The sequence below is a fragment of the Grammomys surdaster genome, unplaced genomic scaffold (genome assembly GCF_004785775.1).
Source record: "Grammomys surdaster isolate TR1022 unplaced genomic scaffold, NIH_TR_1.0 125429, whole genome shotgun sequence".
Classification (NCBI taxonomy): domain Eukaryota; kingdom Metazoa; phylum Chordata; class Mammalia; order Rodentia; family Muridae; genus Grammomys; species Grammomys surdaster.
The window spans coordinates 35384-62289 of NW_021620296.1; the positions used below are offsets into that span (position 1 = coordinate 35384).

The following is a 26906-nucleotide window of genomic DNA, read 5'->3' on the forward strand; positions in this document are numbered from 1 at the left end:
ACTGTGATGTGCAAAGGCTTTACCACATTGATTACATACATAGGGTTTCTCTCCAGTATGAGTTCTTTTGTGTTTCTGGAGATATCTGGGATGTGCAAAGGCTTTACCACATTGGTTACATTCATAGGGTTTCTCTCCAGTATGAACTATTCCATGTTTTTTAAGACTACTGCTATATGCAAAGGCTTTACCACATTGATTACATTCATAGGGTTTCTCTCCAGTATGGATTCTTCCATGAACTTGAAGGTGAATTTGTTGTGCAAAAGCTTTACCACACTGATTACATTCATAGGGTTTCTTCCCAGTATGTGTCCCTTTATGTTTTTTAAGATAACTGTGATGTGCAAAGGCTTTACCACATTGATTACATTCATAGGGTTTCTCTCCAGTATGAGTTTTTTCATGTTTCTGGAGATAACTGGAATGTGCAAAGGATTTACCACATTGGTTACATTCATAGGGTTTCTCTCCAGTATGTGTTCGTTCATGTAGTTGGAAATTACTACGTTTTGAAAACACTTTATCACATTGATTGCACGTGTAGGGTTTCTGTACAATATATGCTCTTTTATATTTTTGGAGATAACTCTGATGTGCAGAGTCTGTACCACTTTGCTCAGATTCATAGGTTGTATCTCTAGTATGATCTTTTTCATGTTTTTGAAGACTGCTGCAACAGGAAAAGGCTTTACAACAGTGTCTACATTCATAGAATTTCTGTCCATGATATGTCCTTTTATGTATTTGGAGATGACTCTGTTGTGAAAAGGCTTTACTACATTCATTACATTCATATAGTCTCTCTTCAATATGGTTTTTTTCATGATTTTGAAGAGTACTGTGATCATTACACTGATTATATTCACAGGATTCCTCTCCAGCACAAATTCTTTCATGACTTTGAAGATAACTGTGACATGCCAAAGCTTTGCCACATTGAGTATATTCACAGAGTTTATCTTCAGGATGACTTCTTTCTTGCCTGAAAAGATAAATGATATGTGTAAATATTTTACCACATTAATTACAGTGACGAATCATTTTATCTCTATGATTTAATTTTACAATTTAGTCTAATTACAGAAAGGAATCAGATCTTAAACTTCTATCACATTGTTTACAGTCATAGGGTTCTCTTCATTATGTGTTCTTTATGAGTTTGAAGATACCTGGGATGGTTAGAGTCTGTAGTACACGGTTCACACTTATAGTAACCATCTTTTTTCCATGTTAGTGCTTTCCTATCTTTGAAGACAAATGGATGGACTCAGATTTACCACAGTCACTGCATTCATAACATTTTTCTATACTGAGAGTCAAACTACATTTGCAAAGTGAACCAAGACAAATAAAAGAATTTCGATACTCCTTTTCCTCACGGGGCTTTTATGCACTGTGAGTTTGAGAAGGAATTCTCAATGAAGTTGGAAGCACCATTAACTGTAAACTTACATCACATTCACAAAGCCGACTCAAAGTGGGACTACTAAATACCTTCTAATTCTTCTGGGAGAAAAAGGGGCACATTGCTTCTTTCCATGCCCATTATGCCTCCATGGCTTGTATCTAATGCAATATGATATGTGTATTAAAGCAAGACTAACAAAAGCCTTCTACATTGAATTCATATAAGTTTAAATTTACTGCTTATCATAATGATGTAATATAAGGATGGGGTTTTCTCCAAACAACTTGCTTGACTCTCATAAACTGCCCCACTCACTGAACTTTGGTAAATCACTACAAGTATATAAGTAACGAGAGCTTCACTGTAAACTATTTGTTTATTAGATGGCTGTGGATCGTGTAGTCGATGTGTGTGCCCTTTGTGATACCTGAGTGCTATCACACTAAATGGACTGTCAGTTCTACACAGTAATTCTTGTGGGACTATGCTTCTAATGGTGATGGCTTCTAAGGCTTTGCTTCCTTGCCTTGTTTCTTAAAGAAATGCCTTAAAAACATGGATCAGCTTCCTGACACTAAAGCATATGTTTTGTGAGAATTTTCTATGCACTAATATACAAAAACCTGTGCTTTATGCTGTTCTTCTTCTTAAAATTTCTAGGGCACATGAAAATTTCTTCAGAGGCGTATTTGTATCAGTTTACACATGAAACTTACCTTTCATGTATTCTAGAATTTTGACAATGTTCTTCAATATTGTGTTCTTTCCATTTGTATCCTAAAACATATTACCAGAAAATATATCATATATTTGAAATTATATAAAAGTTAAGTTACTGTTATCAGTGAACCTTAAGACATGCGAGAAATATTTACTACATTCTCCACTTTCACAATCGAAACTACAGAAGAGAACAAAAACTTTTCCTCATATTTTAATAACTGACAGAAAATTCACAGTCTTACCTATAGCAGTGAGGTGTCTGCAGGTCTCCAGAAGAACATCTATGTAGAGCCTCTTCTGAGAAAGATCCAACAAGACCCACTCTTCCTGAGTGAAGTGTATGTGCACATCATCATAGGTCACTGCATCCTAAAACATCCCACACATGTACAACACTGTAATTGTACACTTCTTTACCAATATACTCATCTAATTATGGTGCTTTCCACACTCAATCTATGACACAGACATTCTAATGTAATCACCACGTCATTTTAGAAGGAAACTGAAGAGAAGCTTCACCCCTGTCATTTCTGGGCCCTTGCAAGAGAAAATGCCTATTAACAGACATGTAGACATAGACAGACAGACAGATAAATAATACTGAGTACATTTGAGAGAAACTGTATGAATGATTAATACGTACAAAAAACAATGGGCAAGCAGGTCCCTTGTCTCATGCTTTTAGCCCTAGTACTCAGAAAGCAGAGGCAGATGGATCTCATTGAATGGAAGGCTAGCCTGGTCTATAGAACGAGACCCAAGACAGATGTAGGTACATGTTCAGAATCTGTCCCTGGCAAAAAATAAAAATAAAAATAAATAAAAAATGTATAAACAAACAAGACAGACAAAAACTCTGAAGGTTTCATTATTCATCTCACACAACTCAAACTTTGAGATTACTAAGATCTTACTGAAGGAGAATACATGCTTACACAGGTAGAGATGGGATGAGGAAAATTTAAGCACTGTCTACTTAGATTATGAATTTAAAAAACAAAAAACTGAGCAGGATAGCTGCCTCAGGGGCTAGGAGCACTTGCTGGTCTTATAAGGGAAATCAGGTCAATTGTCAGTATTTCCATTGGGCTCACAGCTATCAATACTCCAAGTTCAGAGGTTCTGAGGCCATCTTCTGAGCACCAGACACACAACATGCTGTGTTTACCCATACATACAAGCCAAGCATTCATATTCAGTAAGACGACCAAAACACATAAAAGGTAAGAAAAATATCATGCACCTTCAATCCAATGACTTAGGAGGCTCAGACAATATTAATACCATGAATATATATCTCTCTATGAGAGAATATACTCTCTGCCCAAGTTCAAAATTTAAGAGGTAGGAGAAGCTCAACACAATAGTATATGCTTGACACCTACAAAAACCTCCACTCCAGGGCTATCAGCCAATAATACAAAAACAGAAAAGCCAGTTATAGCAGCAGGAGGAGGGGCGATGGGATAGGGGGTTCCTGGGCGATGGGGGGTGGGGTGGGGTAAGGGGATTACATCTGAAATGTAAATAAAATATCCAATAAAAAATGTAATTTAAAAAAATGTTAAGAAAGAAAGAAAGAAAGAAAGAAAGAAAGAAAGAAAGAAAGAAAGAAAGAAAGACCAGTTATATTGGATGGACCTCACCTTTAATCCCAGCACGTGGGAGGCAGAATCAGACAGCTCAAGATGAACTGAGTCTCAAGAGCTAATGTCAGGACAGCCAAAGCAACACGGAGAAAACTTGTCTTCAAAAACTAAACCGAAAATAATAAAATTATATATATCAGGCTAGCAAATGGCTTATCAATGAAAAGCCAATGCTTCTTCTGTATCTTATGTCATTTAGCAATACAGTGCATGATCATGGCACCATGTGGTGAAAGCTGGCTGATCAGGTTCAACCACAATACAGTAGGCATAATGATCATATGGGAAGGCTATAGACGTTCTAATCTCAACCCCAATGGGAACTTCCTCCAGCAAGGGTCTGCCTACTAAACACTCCACATGCACTCCAAAGAAGGCAACCAATGAGAGACAAGTGTTCAAATCCGTAATTCTATCTGGGAGGTTTTTCATTCAATCTACCACTGACCCAGATCATTATGTGCTTTTGATCATCACACATACACATGTGTTTAACTTAATGATCCTGATAAGAACCCCAATACTGACCAAATGTTCAGTCCCTGCTGACAAGAAAGAGAGAGAGAGAGAGACAGAGAGAGAGAGAGAGAGAGAGAGAGAGAGAGAGAGGAAGGAGGAGAAGGAGGAGGAGGAGGAGGAGGAGGAGGAGGAGGAGGAGGAGGAGGGAGGGAGGGAGAGAGAGAGAGAAATTTCTTGACTATGACATCTTCTAAAATTAGGAAATCAGATATATATTTTGAAAATACAACCACACATTACACATTCCCATTTGAAGACAGAAGAAAGATTTGAGAACGGCAAGACTGACACCCTGCAAGGCAAACCCCAAATCCTCGAGGTCTGCCTCAGACACATGGGGCTAAAGTTTTAAAAGTCTTACATGGCTCTATCCCTGCAACTTCTCATCTCTGTCTCTGTCTCTGTCTGTGCCTGCCCCCCTCCCCCCCTTGCTTCTCCACTCACTATGTCAGCTCTCCATGTCAGATGTCTTATAGCTTAGCTATCTCAACATCTTGTGGTGTCAAGATGCAAATCAGGCTTCATATTCCCAGCTTCATGCAATGAGCTTACACTCTTCTCATTGAGGCTGTGACTCTGCCAAACACAGGTGAGTGCAACAGGGCTGAACTGAAACCACGGAGGAGAATCCATGACCTTTAAAATTTGCAACTTTTGGGGGCTGGAGAGATGGCTCAGTGGTTAAGAGCACTGACTGCTCTTCCAGAGGTCCTGAGTTCAATTCCCAGCAACCACATGGTGGCTCACAACGATCTGTAATGGGGTCCGATGCCCTCTTCTGGTGTGTCTGAAGACAGTAGCACTGTACTTATACATTAAGTGAAAAAGTTGCAACTTTCTTGTTTTCAGAACCTGGACAACAGAGGTGATCTTGTCAAGTTTGGCTTCCAGGCTCTCATGGACCCTGCCACACTTGGACCACAGTTGTAGCAGGTTCCGAATGAAGCTGCTTCCTGGGACTCGGAATCGCTTTGCCTGTTCCTTCCATAAAGTAAAGGCTTAGCTGAATGAAGTCTTGCCGTTAGGACACCTTCCTAAGCTTCCAATGCAAAGCAATGATGCTATTTTCCTTGAATATCCCCGCCTTTGTTTTAGCATTTGAATGCTATCTGAAACTACCTAGTGCTGTTTCTCTCTACAAACCACAGACTTGTTACATCTTTACACCCCACCTGTGTTCCTTTTCCCTGAAAGGCTGCATGAGTCATCAGTAATAACTATGCACCAGAATCAATATTTTATCTAAGAAATCACTTTTTAAAAAAAATTCCATCATACTCATTCGCACAGGGCATGGGCACAACAGGAAAGAGTTTGAAAGCAAATATCACACAAAAGCTTCATTTTTCATGGACCCTATTTGCCACTGAAATCCTATGATCTCAACCTCCACTGTCCGCAGTACTCTCAACACTCCCATTTTCTAGGTCTTACCAGGATAACGGATTAACCTCTGCACACATTTTCTGATGGCGTTTGCCATCTAAAGTACTGGTATCTTCCACACTCCTCCAAAACACAACATTCTTATGTACTTCGCAGCAACAAAATCACTTCTGGGGTAGGAGTTTTGTTCTAACTTGCTTGTCTGTTGCTGTGATTAAATCATCTACCCAAAAGCAATTCAGGTAATGAATAGATTTATTTGGATGATACTGCCAGATCACAATCCATCATTGTGGAATCTTAGGATATAAATTCGAGGTAAAAACTTGAGGCAAAACCCAGGAGGGAAACGCTGTTTCCTGGTCATCTCTATTGCCTGCTCACTGTCGCATGCTTACCTAGCAGTCTTATCCAGCCCAGCCACAGTTGCTTAGGGATATTGACACCTGTTGAGAGCTTTTGGTGCCGATTCTAGAAATTTGGCATTTGTCTCTGGGCTCAGACAAGGAAGTGGGCTCAGATAAGAGTATTAGAAACAGTGACCATGGGGCTTTGCTGAGTTACTACCTTATGTGATCTCTTGCTTACCACTTTACTTAACTACAACCTTGTGTGGTCCTTTTGCTCACTACTCTGCTTTATTACTATCTTGTGTGATCTCCTTGGTTACGGCTTCGCTTGATTACTTTGTCTTTGATCTAAGAACTGACCATGGTTTTTGGATGTACCTAGAATGATATAAAAGCAGGCTGGACAGAATAAAGCTGCTTCAGCCTCAGGACGGGCTGGAGTCATGTTATAGTTTTGTCTAATTGTTTTTCTTCTTTTTGAATGCTCATTCTTCCCTTGAGCCCCTGTTGACTGACTGACCTGGCTTGTCAGACACCCTAAGTGGAAGACCTTTCCCATATCAGTTATTAATCAACAAACTGTCTCAAAGACACAGCAACCAGCCATTGTCGTCTGGACATGCCCTCAACCGATATTTCCTGAGATGACTCTACATTGTGTCTTATTCACAGTTGAAGTTAACCAGGACACAGAAACAATTATATATATATATATTTTTTAAAAAATTAGAAAAAAAACTTTAAAAAATCTAAGACCAACATGTTAACCATATCACTTAAATATTTGCTAAAATAAATATTTAATAAATTTCATCAGCAGGTTTCACTACCCGCCTCAGTGGTTTGTGTCCCTGAATGAAAGACACACACACACACACACACACACAGCCTTTATATTTTAATATGTCTTAGGCAGCACAATAGCTGGACACCACTGCCTAATCTCCACTACCTCCGGCTGATAATCTAGAGAGCTGTCCATCTGGGCTGCACTCTCCCAGCTCCTTCACATGACGGCTATGTCTCTCTGTCCTGCACTGTTTGCGAGCATGGCATTTCTCCTCTCCTCCACACTCTTCCAGCATGGAGGCTCTCTGTTCTCCTTCCTCCTCCTCCTCCAGGTGCCACGACTAAGAATCCTAAACCTGCCTATGTCTCTTCTCCCCAGCTATTGGCTATTAGTGTTTTTATTTACCAATCAGAATTAACTGAGGGCTAGGTTCCTCAGTGTCTTACATGCGGACTCTCTTGTGCAAACAATTTGGGGGACCAAAATTAACATAAGAATACAAGCAGCATTAACCCAAACCAACTACAATTATTAAACACCTAAGCAATAACAACTGAAAAACACAGATATGTTTAAAAAGAAATGCACCCTCAAAGATCAAAAATGAAAACCGTTTCTCCACAGAAAATCCCCAAACAGAAACTCAAGGAACTCATAACATAAAATAGTAAAGCTTCCAAATACAAACATAGGTGAAGGTCCATCTTTTTCTAAAGAAACAACAATATAATTAGATATAAAATTTATAAAATCACAAAACATAGATGACAACATTGGTAAATGGAGACACACAGAGATAGCAACAAACATAACACCATCCCTTAAACAGAAACTACAATAATAATCAAAATTAAGAAATCACTTGTTAGCAGTTATACCGCGCACTCCAGGTCTCTCCACTGCCGACGATAGAAAACGGGTTGGGCAAGGAGGATGTTCCACCAAAATTAGAGATATTCGCTTGGAGCATTCTGATGTTTCAACACTGAGGAAAATAGTTCTGACTGCTAACAGTATCTTTTTCTCTTATGATAAAGGGAAGAATCACATTTTTAAAGAAAGCGTCTATCACTGGCATTGTACACCTAAAGCAAATTGTTTTGTTCTAATTGTTTTTTTAAGTCATAAATACTATGAACAACTTTATCAGGATTTGCATGCATATGTTTGTGTGTGTGATAGAATGCCATCCACGTGTACACAGGTGACACATCAGAGAAAAAGAGTGTGAGACCCCTTGGATTTGGAGTAGCTTCCCAATTTGGATGTTGAGATCTGAACTCAGGTCAACACCAACAAGCATAAGTGCTGAGAAACTTACCTAAATCCCATAGTATATTCTATCCAATAAACTAAACGTCTTTCCTAAGTTAACAACAATAACAAACCTACATAAAGAAAGAAGTAAATAAACAATCTTTGGTTACATTTTATTAATGGCATGATTAAGATGTAGGGTATGGTGAACTTACCACATAACGTGAATACGATACAAAGAAATTCAGAACACCTTGTAGTAAGAAAGCTGATTTCAAAGCCACATGCAAAGCAGAAAACATAAAGCTCAATATGATTATAAAGAAATAGTATGCACATTGACACAATGTGATTTCTATACTTATTAATAGATAACAACAATCAAGAATTATACAATATTTGTGAAAGAATAAAGGGATGGAGAGAAAAAGCCATGAACAAAAGCAGAAAAATATAGTCACGTTTTAATCAAACGACCTAAGGAAACTCATGCAGGAAAAATGACTTTGATCAATATTACTTAACTTCTGGTAATTCTATGTCTATAGAAATTAAATAAAGGTTGGCCTTCCCCATGAAGACTTCCCAACTCTCTTGGATCCCCCAGGCAGACATCTGTGCCTAACCACAGTGTTCAGATGCTAGAAAACAAGACAGGCTACCCACCCTATCCCCATACCTCCGCCCCCCACTCCACCACATCAGGGCCCTTAACTTGGTCAGCCATCCCTTGCTGAACCTGAGGCCATACCATCCATGAAACATCCAGACTCTATCACAGGTGGAGATGATCTGCTGAACTAGCGGCCACACAGGCCTCTAGAATGCCAGTCCCCAACCTGGGTCAAGACCTCCTGCTCAAATATAGACTACATAGGTCAGAGAACAAGAGAAGAAACAGATAAAACACCTATCCAACACCATTATGTGTTACAGGTAGAAATTGAGGACATTCAAAACAAGTCTTTACAATTTGACGTGCACGTTCTCTAGAAATACCAAATTGTTGTCTCAAGCTATTGCTATTTTGATGATATAAAGAATGAGATGTTTGTCTAACTGTTCCTGTGTAAGGCCTATAACCTGCCTGGTGTACAAATCTGCTGTGGCATTGCCCTAAGGGGTCCAAGCAATCCAGTAGAGCTCTTAAAGGTCCTATAAAGTTAAGGAACAGTATGTTCTCTTAAATTGAGTTGTAGTTGCATAAGTAATTGCAAAATTTAAGAATTATCAGTATCTAAAAAACGAACAGTTTCAAGTAATGGTAAATTATGAGCTATATATTGGCTATCAGTATATAAATTAAAAGCTTGATTTTTCAGCATTTTTTAAAATTGGATATTTTATTTATTTACACTTTTATATGTTTCCCCTTTCCCCATTCCCCCCAAAACTCTCTCTCATCCCCCCTCCTCCTGCTTCTATGAGAGTGTGGTCCCACCCACGTACCCATTCCTGTCTCCCCGAACTCACATTCCCTCACACTGGGGCATCCAGCCTTCATGAAGGGCCTCCTCTCCAAACAACGCCAGACAAGGCCATCCTCCCATATATATATGGCTGGAGCCATGGATCTCTCCATGTGTGTTCCCAGGCTGACCTGGGAGCTCTGGTTGGTTGGTATTGTTGCTCTCCCTATGGGGCCGAAAAGCCCTTCATGTCCTTCAGTCCTCTCTCTAACTCCACCATTGGGGACTCTGTGATCAGTTCAATGGTTAGCTGTGAGCATCCACCTCTGTATATGTCAGACTATTGCAGAGCCTCTAAGGACACAGCTATATCAGGCTCCTGTCAGCATGTACTTCCTGGCATCCACATCAGTGTCGGCATTTGGTGACTGCACATGGACTGGATCTCCATGTGGGGCAGTCTCCAAACAACACTTCCTTCAGTCTCTGTTCCATACCTTGTCTCCATACTTCCTCCCGTGAGTATTTAATTACTCCTTCTAAGAAGGACCGAAGCACCCACACTTTGGTCTTCCTTCTTCTTCAACTTCATGTGGTCTGAGAGTTGTATCTTGGGTATTTTGAGTTTTTGGGCTAATATCCACTTATCAGTGAGTGCATACCATGTGTGTTCTCTTGTGATTGGGTTACCTCAATCAGGATGATATTTTCTAGTTTCATCCATTTGCCTAAGAATTTCATGAATCCACTATTTTTAATATCTGAGTAGTACTCCACTATGTAAATGTATCACATTTTCTGTATCCATTCCTCTGTTGAAGGACATCTGGGTTCTTTCCAGCTTATGGCTATTATAAATAAGGCTGCTATGAACATAGTGGAGCAGGTGTCCTTGTGATATGTTGGAGCATCTTTTGGGTATATGCCCAGGAGTGGTATAGCTTGATCCTATACCAGGTAATGCTATGCCCAATTTTCTGAGGAACTGCCAGACTGATTTCCAGAGTGCTTGTATCAGCTTACAATCCCACCAACAATGGAGGAGTGTTCCTCTTTCTCCACATCTTCGATACCATCAGCTGCCACCTACATTTTTGTTTGTTTGTTTGTTTGTTTGTTTTTTGGTTTTTCGAGATAGGGTTTCTCTGTGTAGCCCTGGCTGTCCTGGAACTCACTCTGTAGACCAGGCTGGCCTTGAGCCACCTATATTTTTGATCATAGCCATTCTGACTGGTGTGAGGTGGAATCTTTTGATTTGCATTTCCCTGATGACTAAGGGTATTGAACATTTCTTTCGGTGCTTCTCGGCCATTCAAGTTTCCTCAGTTGAGAATTCTTTGTTTAGCTGTTTACTCCATTTTTTAATAGAGTTATTTGATTGTCTGGAGTCTAACTTCTTGAGTTCTTTGTATATATTGGATATTAGACCTCTATCAGATGTAGGATTGGTAAAGATCTTTTCCCAATCTGCAGGTAGCCATTTTGTCCTATTGACAGTGTCCTTTACCTTACAGAAGCTTTGCAGTTTTATGAGGTCCCATTTGTCAATTCTTTATCTTAGAGCATAAGCCATTGGTGTTCTGTTCAGGAACTTTTCCCCTGTGCCCATGTGTTCTAGGCTCTTCCTCACCTTCACTTCTGTTAGTTTCAGTGTGTCTGGTTTTATGTGGAGGTCCTTGATCCACTTGGACTTGAGCTTTGTACAAGGAGATAAGAATGAATTGATTTGCATTCTTCTACATGCTGACCTCCAGTTGAACCAGCACCATTTGTTTAAAATGCTGACTTTTTACCACTGGATGGCTTTAACTCCTTTGTCAAAGATCAATTGACCATAGGTGTGTGGGTTCATTTCTGGGTCTTCAATTCTATTCCATTGATCTTCCTGCCTGACTCTGTACCAATACCATGTAGTTTGTTTGTTTGTTTGTTTGTTTGTTTTTACTACTACTGCTCTGTAGTACAGCTTAAAGTCAGGGATGGGGATTCCACCAGAAGTTCTTTTATTGTTGAGGATAGTTTTCACTATCCTGGGTTTTTTGTTATTCTAAATAAATTTGAGAATTGCTCTTTCTAAATCTATGAAGAATACAGTTGGAATTTTGATAAGGATTGCATTGAATCTGTAGATTGCTTTCGGCAAGATGGCCATTTTTACTATATTAATCCTGCCAATCCATGAGCATAGGAGATCTTTCCATCTTTTGAGATCTTCTTTGATTTCTTTCTTCAGGGACTTGAAGTTCTTGTCATACAGATCTTTCACTTGCTTGGTTAGAATCACATCAAGGTATTTTATTATTTGTGACTATTGTGAAGGGTATCGTTTCTCTAATTTCTTTCTCAGCCTGTTTATCCTTTGAGTAGAGGAAGGCTACTGATTTGTTTGAGTTGATTTTATATCCAGCCACTTTGTTGAAGTTGTTTATCAGGTTTAGGAGTTCTCTGATGGAAGTTTTGGGGTTGAACAGATGTATTACAGACTCTAATGAGACCACAGATACCAGCCAAGATTACTACACCAAGCAAAACTTTCAATCAAACATTTTAATAGAAATAAAAAAATATTCCACAATAATGTCAAATTTAAACAATATCAATTTACAAATCCAGTCCTACAGAAGGTGTTAGGAGAACTACAAACCAACAAAGTTAACCACATCCATGAAAACACAGGAAATAAATAATCTCATATCATCAAAGCCTAAATAAGGAAAACACACACACACGTACCCCAGCTACCACTACCAACAATAAAACAACAGGAATAAACAGCCATTTGTCATTGATATCTCTCAACATACATGGCTTTAATTCCCCAATAAAAGACTCAGACTAGCAGAATGACTGTGAAAACAGGATCCATCCTTCTGATGCACACAAGTAACACCCTTCAACATCAAAGACAGACATTAGCTAAGAATAAAGGATTGGCCTTTAACTCAGAGATCCACTTGCCTTGGTCTCCTGAGTTCTGGGATTAAAAGCATATGTCATCACCAAGATTTTAGATTTTTTTTTTAATCTGTGTATGTGTATTTCTCTGTGGCTGTGGTGTGTGTGTGTGTGTGTGTGTGTGTGTGTGTGTGTACCCAATGAGGTAAGAACAGATTATCAATCCTCTGGAGGTAGAGTTGCAAGCAGTTGTGGGCCATGTGATATGGGTCCTGGGAACTGAACTCTGGTCCTTTGGAAGATCATCAAGTGTTCTTAACCACCAAGCCATCTCTCCAGGCCTAGGATTCTAATCAAGTTGCTGAATGATGACCTCATAATGGCTTTTATACCAGTTTCTAAACTATTTGTAAAATTTGTAAGACAAACCTGAAAGTGGAATGCAACATTTTAAATTTCTAGAAACCAGGCCTTTAGTTTTCCAATCTGTCTTCCCACCACACACCAAAAGAGCAATGCCCCCGTGTGCACACAGGATAGTGATTTTACAAGCATGACAGCATCCCATAGCCAGGGCTACAGAGCCTCCTTCTCCACAGGGAATCCACACTCAGGGAGGCTCAGAGGCCAAGGGCCACTGCCCAAGTTGGCATATGAACGAACAGAAGCACAGTCTGGTTCACAATCCATCCCAGGCTCTGACACCTCAGTTAGCCTGCTTCCCCTGATCTGGGAAGAGTAACCTCCTCCAATGTATGGATGGTATTTCCCAACACAGCTCCCCATGGCAGCACCAGAGGAGAATACTGGAAGGAACCCACAAGCTAATGTCCACTGGTGTTTCTGACTGGTAGGCCTTCCCAGAATCTTTCATTAGCTAGGGCCACCCAGCTAGGCAACAGGAGAGTAGCATCTGCCCTACTGGGTGAGTAGAGACCAAATGACTGAGACAATACAGCCCTTCCTAGTTCTATCCTTTCACCCTAGAGCCTAACAGGGGCCCAGTCTAGAAATTTTGTATTTTAGTAGAAAAATCTTCTAGTCTTCCAGAGCACTTCCTGTCACTCTTCCAAGACATGGTGACCCTTGTGTGCACTTTCCATTTCATACCCAATGTGCAGTGGAGCCATTCTTGGCCACACAGCTGGGAAGTTCTGCAGACACATGTAGGTCAAATTCAAATAGTAACAATGACACAATGAAAAAGAGGCCAAAGATCCTTAGGATTCACATAGTGAAACTGACCATCTTACCAAAAGCAATCTACAGATTCATTACAAGCCTCAGCAAAATTTCAACACAATTCTTTACAGATCTTGAAAGAACAACTCTCAACTTCATATGGAAAAAAAAAAAAGAAAAGCCAAAACAATTCTTATCGAAAACTTCTGGAGGTATCACAATTTCTAACTTCAAGCTGTACTACACAGCAATAGGAATAAACACTGCATGGTATTGGTATAGAAACATTCAGGCTGGTCAATGGAATCGAATCAAAGACCCAGAAATAAACCCACACACCTATTGACACTTGATTTCTGAAAGAAAAAAAAAAAGCCAAAACCACAAAATGGAAAAGGGAAAGCAACTTGAACAAATGGTTGTAACTGGCAGTCTGCATGTAGAAGAATGCAAATGGATCCATACTTACGCCCTTCACAAAACTCAAGTCCAAGGATGAAAGACCTCAACGTAAAACCAGATACACTAAATATAATAGAACGGAAAGTAGGGAATAACCTTGAACTCATTAGCATAGGAGACAACTTCCTGAACAGAACACCAATGGTTCAGGCACTAAGATTAACAATTAAAAAATGGGACCTCAAAGAACTGAAAAGCTTCTGTAAGTCAAAGGACACCATCAATAGGACAAAATGACAGCCTAAGAATGGGAAAAAAAATCTTTACCAACCCTACATTTGACAGAAGGCTAATATCCAAAACAAATAAAGAACTCAAGAAGTTAGACACCAACAACCCAAATAAACCAATTAAAAAATGGAGCACAAAGCTAACAGAGAATTCTCAACAGATGAATCTCAAATAGCTGAGAAACACCAAAAGAAATTTTCAAAGTCCTTAATCATCAAGAAAATGCAAATCAGAATGGCTCAGATCAAAAGCTCAATGGCTAGCACATATTCGGAAGGATGTGCAGCAAGGGGAACATGCCTCCACTGCTGGTGGCAGTGTAAATTTGTAAAACCACTCTGGAAATCAATTTGGCAGTGACTTAGATAGTAGGGAATAGTTCTACCTCAATACTTGGCTATACCATTCCTGGGCATATGCCCAAAAAATGCTGCACCATCCCACAAAGACACTTGCTCAACTATGTTCATAGCAGCTTTATTCATAATAGCCAGAAACTGGAATCAACCTATATGTCCCTCAACTAAAGAATGGATAAAGAAAACATGGCGCATTTACACCATATTAAAAACAAGGACAGCATTAACTTCACAGGCAAATGCATGACACTAGAGAATGTCATCTTTGTGATGCAGAACTGGCAAAGAGGGTCTGATACTTGGATGTGAAGTGAATGAAAAATAAATTAATAAATTAATAAAAACAAATGAAAATTAAATTTTTAAAAAATGTTTTCAACAGACAAAAGAGTTCATGAAATTGAATACAAAGAGGAGTATATGGGAGGGAGGAAAAAGAATTTGGAAATGATGTAATTATAATTTCAAAAATTATAGTTTTAATGGAAACCAACTTTAGGGCCTCATGTGCTCCAGGAACTAGCAAACTGTACAAGATCACATCACGGATTACTCACACCTTCTCTTTCAGGATGTACATTTTCAGCAAGGAAAGAAAACAGACCTGTTAGGCATGGTCACATCAGCTTGCCCAAATGTTCTGTTTTGATTGAACTAGTATGCCTACAGTAATTTGGTAACTAGAAATAAGTTCAGTTCTTTGTTCAGAGACTTGAGTGCCTGGTCTGTGGACCTAAGAAATGGCCTTCAGGACTTGTACTGATCATCTAAAATTGATTACTTGAGTACTCATTGGTAATCCCAACTGCTGCCAAAGCAGGAAGGCTCCCACCCTCCTTCCTGCCTTCCTGTTCTGTGCTGTGACATCACTGAACACAATTCTTACACAAATTCATTTGTAATTCCCCAATAAAAGCCAGGGAGGGCAGAGGACAATCATTCACTGGTCTCTTTTTCCTTCTCCCTGACCAGCCTGGAGGAGTTGCAGGACTGTCTTTCAAGCACTGGGCAGCAGAGGAAGGATTAGGTGTGCAAAGCAATTTGCAATTACATAGTGTGAGGCAAGCCGGAGCTATAGGAAATACTAATGTAAACAGAATTAAATTAAATAAATAAATAGTACTTGAGAAAGAAATGGAATAACATTCTTAATGATCAAGAACCATTAGAGAATAGAAACAAATAGAGAGAAAACCAGTGGTGCATTTAAAGAAAATGAAGTTTAAAAAGTAAAACCAATAATTAACTTTTTAAAAAGGTAAAAATAACCGAACACTTAGCTATACTGACTTGGAAAATGAGTAGGATCTGCCTTAGTAGAAGGAATGCCATAAATAGATACCAACTGACATTGCCCCTCTGCACAATGTGAGCTACTGAGGTCTATAACCTGACACACACAGCTAAAGCCAGTGAGTGGGTCTCAAACCTCTGAGCTGACTTAACTGTGGCAACCAGAATTACACATATCTGCATAGGAGAGTTCCCTAACTGGAAATTCAATACTCAATGACTCAAGGTAACCTCCTCAAATGGTACACCCACCAATCTGGTCTGTCTTCACTCACATGGCATGAATTAACACATATTGCAAAATTACAAACTCACTCACAGTGCCCTGCCTCAGTCTTCACAATGGTGGTCCCTGCAGCTGACTGCCTTCAACTTCAGTCTGTGATCTAGCAATTGCCTGCCCAGTTTCTCTCTGCAGTGCACACAGTAAACTCTGGTCTGCACGCAGAGGACATGCTCCACACACAAATCCTTTTCCTGTTGCTTCAATTGGCAGTTGACTAACTCAGATTGGAAAGTTTAAAACTCTGTGATGAGACACCCCTTTAGAGAGCAAGACAACTGCCCTGTGGAGCTACAGACGAGGATCAAGATCACCTGAAGCAACATAAAAGACAGAGCCTCAGAAACAAATTTTTATAAGGCTGGTGGTACACCTGTTCTAGAATGAATACACCTTCCTCAGGAGAAATAACTCCATGAACTTAAGGCATTAATGAAGAAAAAATTCTTGAAGAATAGCATGCATCCAGCTCTGGAGAATGCTCAAAGAGGAGCCAGCTTAGAACAGATTTTGCATTCTATACGTGCTGGGTCAGGTCCCAGGTTACACTTTCAACAATTTATATAGGAACAGAAGACTGCAAGTCTAACCACTGAGGCAGATGGAAGATATACACAGTACAGATATTCCCAGGACTATTTCTTAAGTACACCAGTGTCCTGGAACACCAGATCATTCTAAAGTGACAGGGTCCACTTGTAGGAGATGAGAAATACTGCGAAAGTAAAAGGAAGAAAAGATAAAAGCTGGGGTGGGGAAGTCTTGCCCAAGCTATGCCTAAGTCAAACAACTTCTTAACAAGAAGAGCGTCTTGTATACTACTTCCAGGAGGAAAATGGAAGGAAATGGGGGTGGCTTCTATGACGACAACAGGAACAATCATACACTGGTACAAACACAGAAGGAGGTTAATCAAACAGTCTGCTGCATAAGGGGAACACAGAGTACAGCTCTCAAGAGCTGTACTCATCAAGCCCACGGTGGCTGTGGGACTGATTGGTGACCACAGTCTACTGTGTTGGGAAGAGTTGAGTTCTCACCAACAGAAGAAACCCTACTCCAGGCCCTGGCCCCGACCGTGACCAACTCTCACAAGCATGCTCCTGGTTTGGAGAAGGTGCTTCGTTTACTCTCTATACCTCAGAGCCATAGGAAGGCTCCCAAGCATGCTCCTTCTCCATGTATGAGGACCTCAGGGAATGCCTTGCTTGATCAGGCCAGCCCTCGATACAACAGTGTGTTTGGTTTTCAAGTAGCTGTCACACAAGGTCTTCTTGCCCATCTGGTAGAACTATGCTTTTCTCAAGAAAACTGGACCTTTATGTCACACTAGGCCTTAATGTTGGTTGTGACACTGTAATGTCCCTTTGAGCAGCTTGTTAGACACATGCCCTTTAATATAGGCATTGGACTAGTGGTGGGTTGTGAATCAAAGTTGTCTCCTTTATTATGATTGGAGCCAAATGTCTAGACAATCCCTATGAACAAATGTGTATCCTGGCACCTCATGTCTAACAAGCCTGGTTAGCATACTATGTGTTTGGGAGGGTGTTGTAGAGGTAGCCCTCCCTCAGCTAAATTCTACTTCGTGTGACTTACTGTCTCATAAGCATTGGTAAATCCTTTACATCACCAATTCTACTCTTGAACATCACATCTTATGACTCACAACACATGAGGTTATATTTACAACATCCACAAAATTAACTCCAAATGGATCGTGCTCCGAAACGTTCAATAGCGAGTGCACAAATATTAAAGGTGCTAGAGAAACTAGGATTTTCCTGAATTTGGCAACCAGCCAGCCTCCGGTGCACCGAAAGCTCAGTGAAGCTGAGTCCATCAAAGCCCCTACACACAGCCCCAGTTCCCAGGCCCTGCAGATGCAGCCCACAGCGTGAAGTTATTCAGAGGCCTCCACGGGGGCTGGGGGGCGGGGGGCTGGCAGTTCCAAACACCACAAAGGACCTCACGTGCCATATCTGGCCACTAGCTTCCACTCAGACCCAGGGAGGGCCCACCACACGGGTTCCCGACGCTCAGAATCCCACTCCTCCCCAGACAGCCGTCCCTGGCTCACCATAGCTTGCCTTCCAAACTTGTGCGCATACCCCTCTCAGCTCTTGGCAGAGGCACAGATCCCCCAGCACCCACTCCACTTCACAGCAGAGCCCGGAAGAGCCCGCCTCACGTCTGACTGGCAGTCGGCCTGGAGGTCCTGATTGGCTAGAAAGGCCTTGAGTGACAGGAGCACCTCCCTAAAGGTCAGAGTATGCTGAAGAGACCGCAGTATTTTCTGGCACTGGTTTCACTCCAGGCTCAGACCTTTCCCAGATCTGCAGAGACTTCTTTCAATAGCACTTGTCTCCTGCCTCCAATACCCCTGTCTTCCTCCACGGGCTAGGCACTTCCCATCTTCCTTCTGGACAGGAAGCCAGTTTGCTCAGCACACTACACAATGTGCAGTGGAGTGACTCTTCTCCACAGGTGGAAGAAAGCCCACATTATTAACAATTAAGGAGTGAGTTTAGGAAACGTTTGTTCTGTGGCTTCACGCTGAGGTCAGGTGAACTGCAGCTACAGTTTAATCTGGGAGGCAAGGGTACTTCAGACAATCCTGAGAGAAAAGCTGGATACAGATCACAATGATAGATGTTTCTCCTACCAGAAGGCTGGATTGTGGTCCATTCCTATTGGAATTTTCTTCCTGAAATTCAGTTCGATCTCTTGACAAATGAATCATAATGAAAAGTATAGTTTCCTTGGTAACTTGAATATTTAGAGAGAATGCCTTTTATGGAAATCACTGTTACCTAGCGTTCTTCCCGAGTATTAACATGAAGAAAACACAACCATATTAATCCGAGTTCTCTAGGTGAAGAGAACTGATCAAATTAATCTTTATGTATGTAGAAAGGGGATTTACTAGAATGACTCACAGGCGGTGGTCCGGCTAGTCTAAGAAGGTTAGTCTACCAACTAAACTTTGAAGAATCCAGTAGTTCAGTACAGAGTTCTGCACAGAGGCCTGATCTCTCCACTGGTCTTCAGTAAACAGCACAATGTCAAAGAAGTAGGCTCTGAAGCAAAGGAGTTAACTCGCTAGCCAGAGACAGGGTAAGCAGGCAAAGAGAGAGACAGGGTAAGCAGGCAAAGAGAGAGACAGGGTAAGCAGGCAAAGAGAGAGAGAGACAGGGTAAGCAGGCAAAGAGAGAGAGAGACAGGGTAAGCAGGCAAAGAGAGAGACAGGGTAAGCAGGCAAAGAGAGAGAGAGACAGGGTAAGCAGGCAAAGAGAGTGCTTCCTTCTTCAATGTCTTTTATATGTGTAGGCTGACACCAGAAGGTGTGACCCAAATCAACGTTGGATCTTGTCACTTCAAAAGATCTAAACTGAAGAAAGGTCTTCCCACTTCAAAAGCTTTAAATAAGAAAAAGCCCTTGTTGAATCCTGGGGAGCCTCCCCCCTCCCAGGTCTCAGGCAAGTCCAAGGGGTGACCTTAGCTGAGAGTCCCAGCAGTGGGGATATGGAACCTGAAAAGGCCACCTCCTGTATCCAGGAACTCCACTGGAGCAATAGGGACTCTCATTCACCCACAAAACTTTCGACCCAAAATTTATCCTGTCTACAAAAAATTGCAGAGACGGGGGATGGAGCAGAGACTGAGGGAATAGACAACCAATTACCTGCCCAACTTGAGATCCATCCAATGGGCAAGCTCAGGTCCATGACACTATTAATGATGCTCTGTTATGCTTGCAGGCAGGTCCTAGCATAAGTGTCCTCTGAGAGTCTTCGCCCAGTAACTGACTAAAGCAGACGCAGAGATCCAAGCCAAACATTGGATGAAGTTCAGGAACTCTCATGGAAGGGCTAGGGAAGAACTGGGGGCCCCAACAGTAAGGAACTCCCTGGAGGACCAACAGGGGCCCATGGGGGCTCTCAGAGACTGAACCACCAACCACAGAGCATATGCTAGGTGGACCAAGACAACCATGTAGCAGATGTGAAGTTCAGTCTTCATGTGGATTCCCCACCAACTAGAGTGGAGACCATCCCTGAAGCTGTTGCCTGTCTGTAGAATACGCTCCCGTAACTAGGCTGCCTTGTCTGGGAAGGTTGATTTACCAGGGCACTGGAATACTTGGGGGTTGCTCCACCATTTCAGAAAAGAGAGGGTAATGGGGGAGAGACTGTGGGAAGAGTTACGGAGGCTGCAATTAGGATGTAAAGTAAATGAAAAATTAATTTAAAATAATAAATTAGACACTAACAACAATAGCTATTACAAAATCAAAAGAAAGAAAGAAAGAAAGAAAGAAAGAAAGAAAGAAAGAAAGAAAGAAAGAACCCTTACAGACATTCCCAACTGTGTGGAATTCCAGATGGAGACATTTTGACCACCAAGTTTAGCCATCACAACAGCCTGAAGAGGTGAGCCAGATTTCTCCCCTGAAATAGACACATACAGCGTGGAATCACTTCCAAAGCAATGTTCGTCCTCAAGGAAAAAAAAAAAAAGAAAGAAAAAAAAAAGAAGCAAGGAGACTTGCTTCAGGAGACTAGACACAATCATGGAGCAGTCTGTCTATTCCCACACATGCTCAGTTAACAACTCCACTTCTGAACATGGTCATAATGTAAAAGACATTTGGGGACATTGTTAGGTCAAGAGCTGCAGGAATAAATATAAATCATGAAAGGATAGAAAAAAGTCTCTGGCGTGTTCATCTTATACCATAAGATCTTTGTTGAAAATCGAGTGTTAATCCCACCAGGCAACAGTGAGCCCACTACCACAATTTTGAGACAGATTTGAAGCAAGCTGATTTTCCTGGTGTACAGACAAAAGCTGGCCAGCCACTGCCTCCCACGTCGGATTTAAGACAGCAGCCCCAAAGTTATTTCTTGGGCTCCATTTAAGGAGTAAAATCACAAATAGTTGCAAAGCAGTTCTACAAGAGTGAGAAAAATGGGGCAGTGAAGAAATACAGAAAAATGTAAAAAGCAAACCAAACATAAAAACAGCTGTCTCCACATGATTAGGTAAGGCACTTAGGGAGGATCAGGATGTTTTAAAAAACTGGTCAAGGTCATGGGTTGGGACAGGTCAGGCTCCAGAAAACAGACTTAAAAACAGCAACTTAACTCTTACAATAAAGGGAAAAATTATTTATTTTTAAAAATACAAATACTACTGCCTTCAAAATGGAGTCAGGCAGATTCCTCACAAGTGAAAGACGCTGTGAAAGTAGATTATTTGTAGTTAATTTGTTATTAGTTAATCACGATGTGTGATCTAAAAGATGTATCAGTGCCACAATTCTCACAAATAGGAAGGAGAAATAGCACAAATAAAGAAAACATCTAGAAAAAGTCACCTATTAGCCAAGCATTTTAACATATGTTAACAGGAGCTGGGAGGCAAAGGCAGGCAGTCTGATATTCATGAAGTTAAGGACACTCTGGTCTACTGAGTCGTGTTCATAACAAAACTTAACTAAAACAGACACTGAGAGGCCAAACCTACTCAATCTTGAGACTAGCCTCCATCTTAAAGGGAAAAAAAAAAAGTCTGAGAACTTGACCTGCAGCAGAACCCAAGCTGCGCCCTCCCTTTCTGCTGTCAGACAGCGGCGTGGCCCAAACCCCAGCTTATAAATAAAGACCCTAATGAGATTGCATCGGAATCGGCTCCTTGGTGGCCTTTTGGGGTTCACGAACGCTTTCTGGCACATTTTGTTGAGTTGGGTGGGAACTCCAAGGCCACCAGGATCCAACATGCAGGGTCTCAATACCAGTAATGTCCTCTGAGTCTGAGTGTGTCTGCCCATGTGTTTATGTAGTCTGTCTGTCTATGCGCCTTTGTGATACCGCAATAATTCTGTTCTGAAAAATTCTGTAATTCTGTTCTGAAAGGGCCTAAGAATCTGTATTTCGTGGCAAGAAATGACGAAAGCCAATGCAGAATCCCACTGCAGCGGACACACTGGGATGTCATAGCCTCAAGCCCCTGGAATAGGGAGTGTCCCAGGTGTTAATTTCTGGGAAGGGAGGGGCGGACCTGAAACCTGCTAGTAGGTGTGGAATCCTGCTACACTCTGTCCTGTTTATTCTCACTGCTGGCTAGCTGCTCTGTGTGTGTCACTTTTTTTTTAATTGGATATTTTATTTACATTTCAGATGTGATCCCCTTTCCCCATTTCCCTCCCACCCAGGAACCCCCAATTCCATCCCCCCTCCTCCTGCTTCTTTGAGGATATGCCCCTATCCACCCACTCCCACCTCCCCACCCACGAATTCCCCCACACTGGGACATCCAGCCTTGTGTGTGTCACTTTAAGGAACTGCTGTCCCCTCTGCTTTCTGTTTCTTGTTTTGGGGTGATTTGACTTTGACGGAATGACGACGTAGAGATTAGAAGACCCACCCTCTTGATTTAACCCATTTTTTCCCGGACTGGCCCTGTGCTTTACAGATATCCGCCAGCTGCCGAGTGCACTGCGGGCACCGGTGGGGACCCGTCCAGGCGGGACCCCAGTCACTCCCATAGCGGAGCCTTCCAGCCACCACGGCGCCCCGGGCAGGGACTGACAGACAGTCCGGGGAACTGGGACCCGAGGAGGGACAGCGAGTCGGTGCGGCTCCACTGCGCTCTGGCAGAGGTGCGGGGCCCAGTCACTCGGTGCCTGCCAACAGGGTGCTGTGGCTCCCGCACGCTCACCACCCACACCGAGGGGGCTCTGCGGCCCTCGGGGGACCCAAACTTCCTTCCTAGCACCGCCCTCGGGGCCCTCCCGGGCGGCCGCAGAGCACAAGGAACCTGCCCCGACCCTGCGGTGAGCCTGGCAGCGCGGCTCGCACAGGCGCGCCTCCCTCGTCCCCCGGCAGAGCGCAGGCGCGGCGCACACAGGCGTCCCGGGTCTTTAGAAAGGTCTAAGCCCGGGGCCTCCCGCGTCCATAACTGAGATTTCCCTGAGTGGGGAGATGACTTCCCAGAGAGCAAGGCTCCAAGCGCGAAGTGGGCAGGAGAGGCCCCTAGTGGGCAGATGTCTCCCTCACCGAAGCTTGGAACAGACTCCTGGTAATTCATTTTACTCAGTAAATGGCTACCCTTCCTGCCAAGAGAAGTGTTTGTTTTCCTGTCTAAACAGATGAGGTCTCTGAGGTGTGAGGAGAAGGTCTCCGTTGACACCATCCTGCCACACTCAGCCCACTGAGAAGCAACGACCACTCCCTTCCATGTGCCTTAGGACACTCAGTGCAGCCACCTACCCAGAGCTACAATAAGCAAGACAATATACTGTGTTAGGATGGGAGGCTACCCAGGTGAGCTTCAGACTAAATTCTAACAGGCTCCGCCCACCCCTATACCACCTGCCCAAATATTAAAATAGAGATAAGATTGCACTTTCGAGCCTGAGTCGGTCGTCCTGCCCTTGCATGCAGCTGGGCTGATCGGTGTTCAAAGAAACCAATCTCATCACTATTGGCCCTTTGCCACTAGTGACCTTTTTTACTGGAAATCCCCCCCCCCTTTTCAGACAACCCTCGAGACTTAGTCTCTTAGAGACGGTCCTTTTCACTCACCAGTCCACTTGAGATGATTGCGAAGAGCACTTGCAGGTTCTCTTCCCCACAGACGGAGGCCAGGAAGCTGGTTCCTGGCCCCATAGGGGAACCCGCCCAGATTAGGACTTAACACTGCTAACGGTAAGACTCTAAGTCTTACCTCTAAGCTCTGATTGGCAGGTCTCAAAGCAGCTGTGAGATAGCCACTAATTTGGCCAAAAATAAGCAAAAACAAACGTCGCTCTAGCCTTTATTAGCTAGGCAGCACCAGGTATCAGGGAACTCAAAAGGATTCAAGGACTAAGAGAAAAGAGTCTAAAAGATAACGGCAGAGAAAGTATTTAATAAAGAGAAAACTTGAAAGAAAAAAAAGGGGGGCGGGCAGGTAAAAGAGTAGAAGAAACAGACTCGCGATCTGGCAGAGATCCTGTTGGCAGCCACAGCCAAACCAGAGGACTGTAGGAGATGTCTAAAACAAATGGCTTCTAGAAACCAATGTGTTTATTCAGGCCCTGGCACTGGGCCAGTGGCCTTCCTGTGTAAGAGACTTCTAAAACAAATGGCTTCAACAAAAAGAGATAAGGGGGCCCTAAAGACCGAGACCAGACCAACTTAGAAAAGAACAAATGTGTTTATTGTAAAGAGGAGAGCCTCTGGGCCAGGGAATGCCCCCAGAAGAAAAAGCCTATTCAAACCATGGCCTTAAAAGTTGCCCAGCGTAAGCCTAAAGCTAAAAAAGAAGCCCACCAGCTTCCTTGGCTTTTGGTTTCTTTGTTTGTTTGTTTTTGTTTTTTAATTTTTTATTGGATATTTTCTTTATTTACATTTCAAATGTTATCCCCTTTTCCCAGTTTCTCCACCTCCCCCAAACCCTCTATCCCATTCCCCCTCCCCCTGCTTCTATGAGGGTGTTCTCCCACCCACCCACCCACTCCTGCCTCCCCACCCTGGCATTCCCCTACATCGAGCCTTCATAGGAAGGGCCTCTTCTCCCATCGATGCCCTACAAGGCCATCCTCTGCTACATATGAGCCATGAGTCCCTCCATGTGTGTTCCCAGGCTGACTGTTTAGACCCTGGGAGCTCTGATTGGTTGATATTGTTGTTCTCCTCATGGGGCCGCAAACCCCTTCAGCTCCTTCAGTCTTCTCTCCTTCACTGGGGATCCCATGTTCAGTCCAATGGTTAGCTGCGAGCATCTGCCTCTGTATTTGTCAGACTGGCAGAGCCTCTCAGGAGCCAGCTCCATCAGGCTCCTGTCAGCATGCACTTCTTAGCATCCACAATAATGTCTGGGTTTGGTGACTGTAGATGAAATGGATGCGCAGGTGGGGCAGTCTCTGGATGGCCTTTCCTTCAGTCTCTACTCCACACTTGGTCTCCATATTTTCTTCCGTGAGTATTTTGTTCCCCCTTCTAAGAAGGACCGAAGCACCCACACTTTGGTCTTCCTTCTTCTTGAGCTTCATGTGGTCTGTGAATTATATCTTGGGTATTCCGAGTTTTGGGGCTAATATCCACTTATCAGTGAGTGACTACCATGTGTGTTCTTTTGTAATTGGGTTACTTCACTCAGGATGATATTTTCTAGTTCCATCCATTTGCCTAAGAATTTCATGAATTCATTCTTTATAATAGATGAGTAGTACTTCACTGTGTAAATGTACCACATTTTCTGTATCCATTCCTCTGTTGAAAGACATCTGGGAAATTTCACCTCACACCAGTCAGAATGGCTAAGATCAAAAACATAGGTGGCAGCTGATGCTGTCTAAGATGTGGAGAAAGAGGAACACTCCTTGTTGGTGGGATTGTAAGCTAGTACAATCACTCTGGAAATCAGTCTGGCAGTTCCTCAGAAATTTGGACATAGCATTACCTGAGGACCCAGCTATACCACTCCTGGGCATATACTCAAAAGATGCTCCAACATATAACAAGGACACATGCTCCACTATGTTCATAGCAGCCTTATTTATAATAGCCAGAAGCTGGAAAGATCCCAGATGTCCTTCACCAGAGGAATGGATACAGCTTCTTTGTTGATAATAAAGCCTAACATTCTGTCTTGCTAAAACCTAAAGATAAAGTCTCTTCAACAGTCTATGAATGACCTCCTGCTGATAGCAGAAACCAAACAAGAATGTCTAAAAGAGACCCAGGACCTCTTGGAGGCCCTGGAAAATTTGGACTATCTAACATCTGCTAAGAAGGCCCTACTCTGCCAACCACAGGTGACCTTCCTAGATTTGAGGGAATAAATATTAAGAGATCTGAAGTGGCTCTCTGAGACCAGAAAAAAAAATCTACACCAGCTTTGGGGTTGCCAGAAGTGACTAAGCCCTTCCATCTCTTCATGGACAAGAAATCTGGGCCCTGGCACTGGCCAGTGGCCTACCTGTCAAAGAAATTAGACCCAGTTGCCAGAAGCTGGCTCCCCTGTTTACACGTCATCACAGCGACTGCCCCCTGGTTAAGGATGCTAACAAAATGTCACCGGGACAAAGCCTGACTCATTACCAGCATCTCCTCTTAAATCACCCCCAATAACCTTTCTAGCCTCAACTACCCTGACCCCAACTACCCTGCTATCTAACCCAGACCTCGAGGGGCCACTGCATGACTGCTCGGACATTTTAGCCTCGGACATCAATGGGACCAGCCCAGATCTTCAGGATACCTCCTTGATAGATGCAGAGGTAACATGGTTCACCAATGGCAGCAGCTTCATTCAGGACAGACAGGTATGCTGGGGCAGTGGCGGTCTCAAACACCAAGATCATATGGGCAGAGCCACTCCTGGAATGAATGTCAGCCCAGAAAGCTGAACTGATTGCTAAAAATTTAAATAAACCAACAAGAGATGCAAATAACCTGTGTGCCTTCGCTACCACTCTTGTCCATGAGGATATTTACAGGGAGAGGGGCCTTCTGACAGCAGAAAGAAAGACTTTCAAAAATAAAAAGGAAAACCTCTCCCTACTAAGAGCTCTATGGGGGCCTGAAAAGCTGACCATCAGTCACTACTTAAGACACCAGAAAAGAAAGGACCCAGTTTCATAGGACAACAATAGGACAAATTCAACACACTGCCCTAGAATTCGGACTTCTCCTGCCCCTGACTTTCCTGGAT

At 42.5% G+C, this 26906-nt stretch overlaps 1 protein-coding gene across 1 annotated transcript; it reads right to left on the bottom strand.

Annotated features, from left to right (window-relative positions):
* Nucleotides 1-2123: 2123 nt before the first annotated feature.
* On the bottom strand, nucleotides 2124-18369 carry LOC114637856 (zinc finger protein 431-like). Its single transcript, XM_028786166.1, has 3 exons — nucleotides 18283-18369; nucleotides 2377-2503; nucleotides 2124-2188 (listed from the first exon to the last, which is right to left on the bottom strand). Exons 1-3 carry the CDS (start codon nucleotides 18283-18285, stop codon nucleotides 2124-2126), a joined length of 195 nt encoding a protein of 64 aa, XP_028641999.1. The 5' UTR covers nucleotides 18286-18369.
* Nucleotides 18370-26906: the final 8537 nt, after the last annotated feature.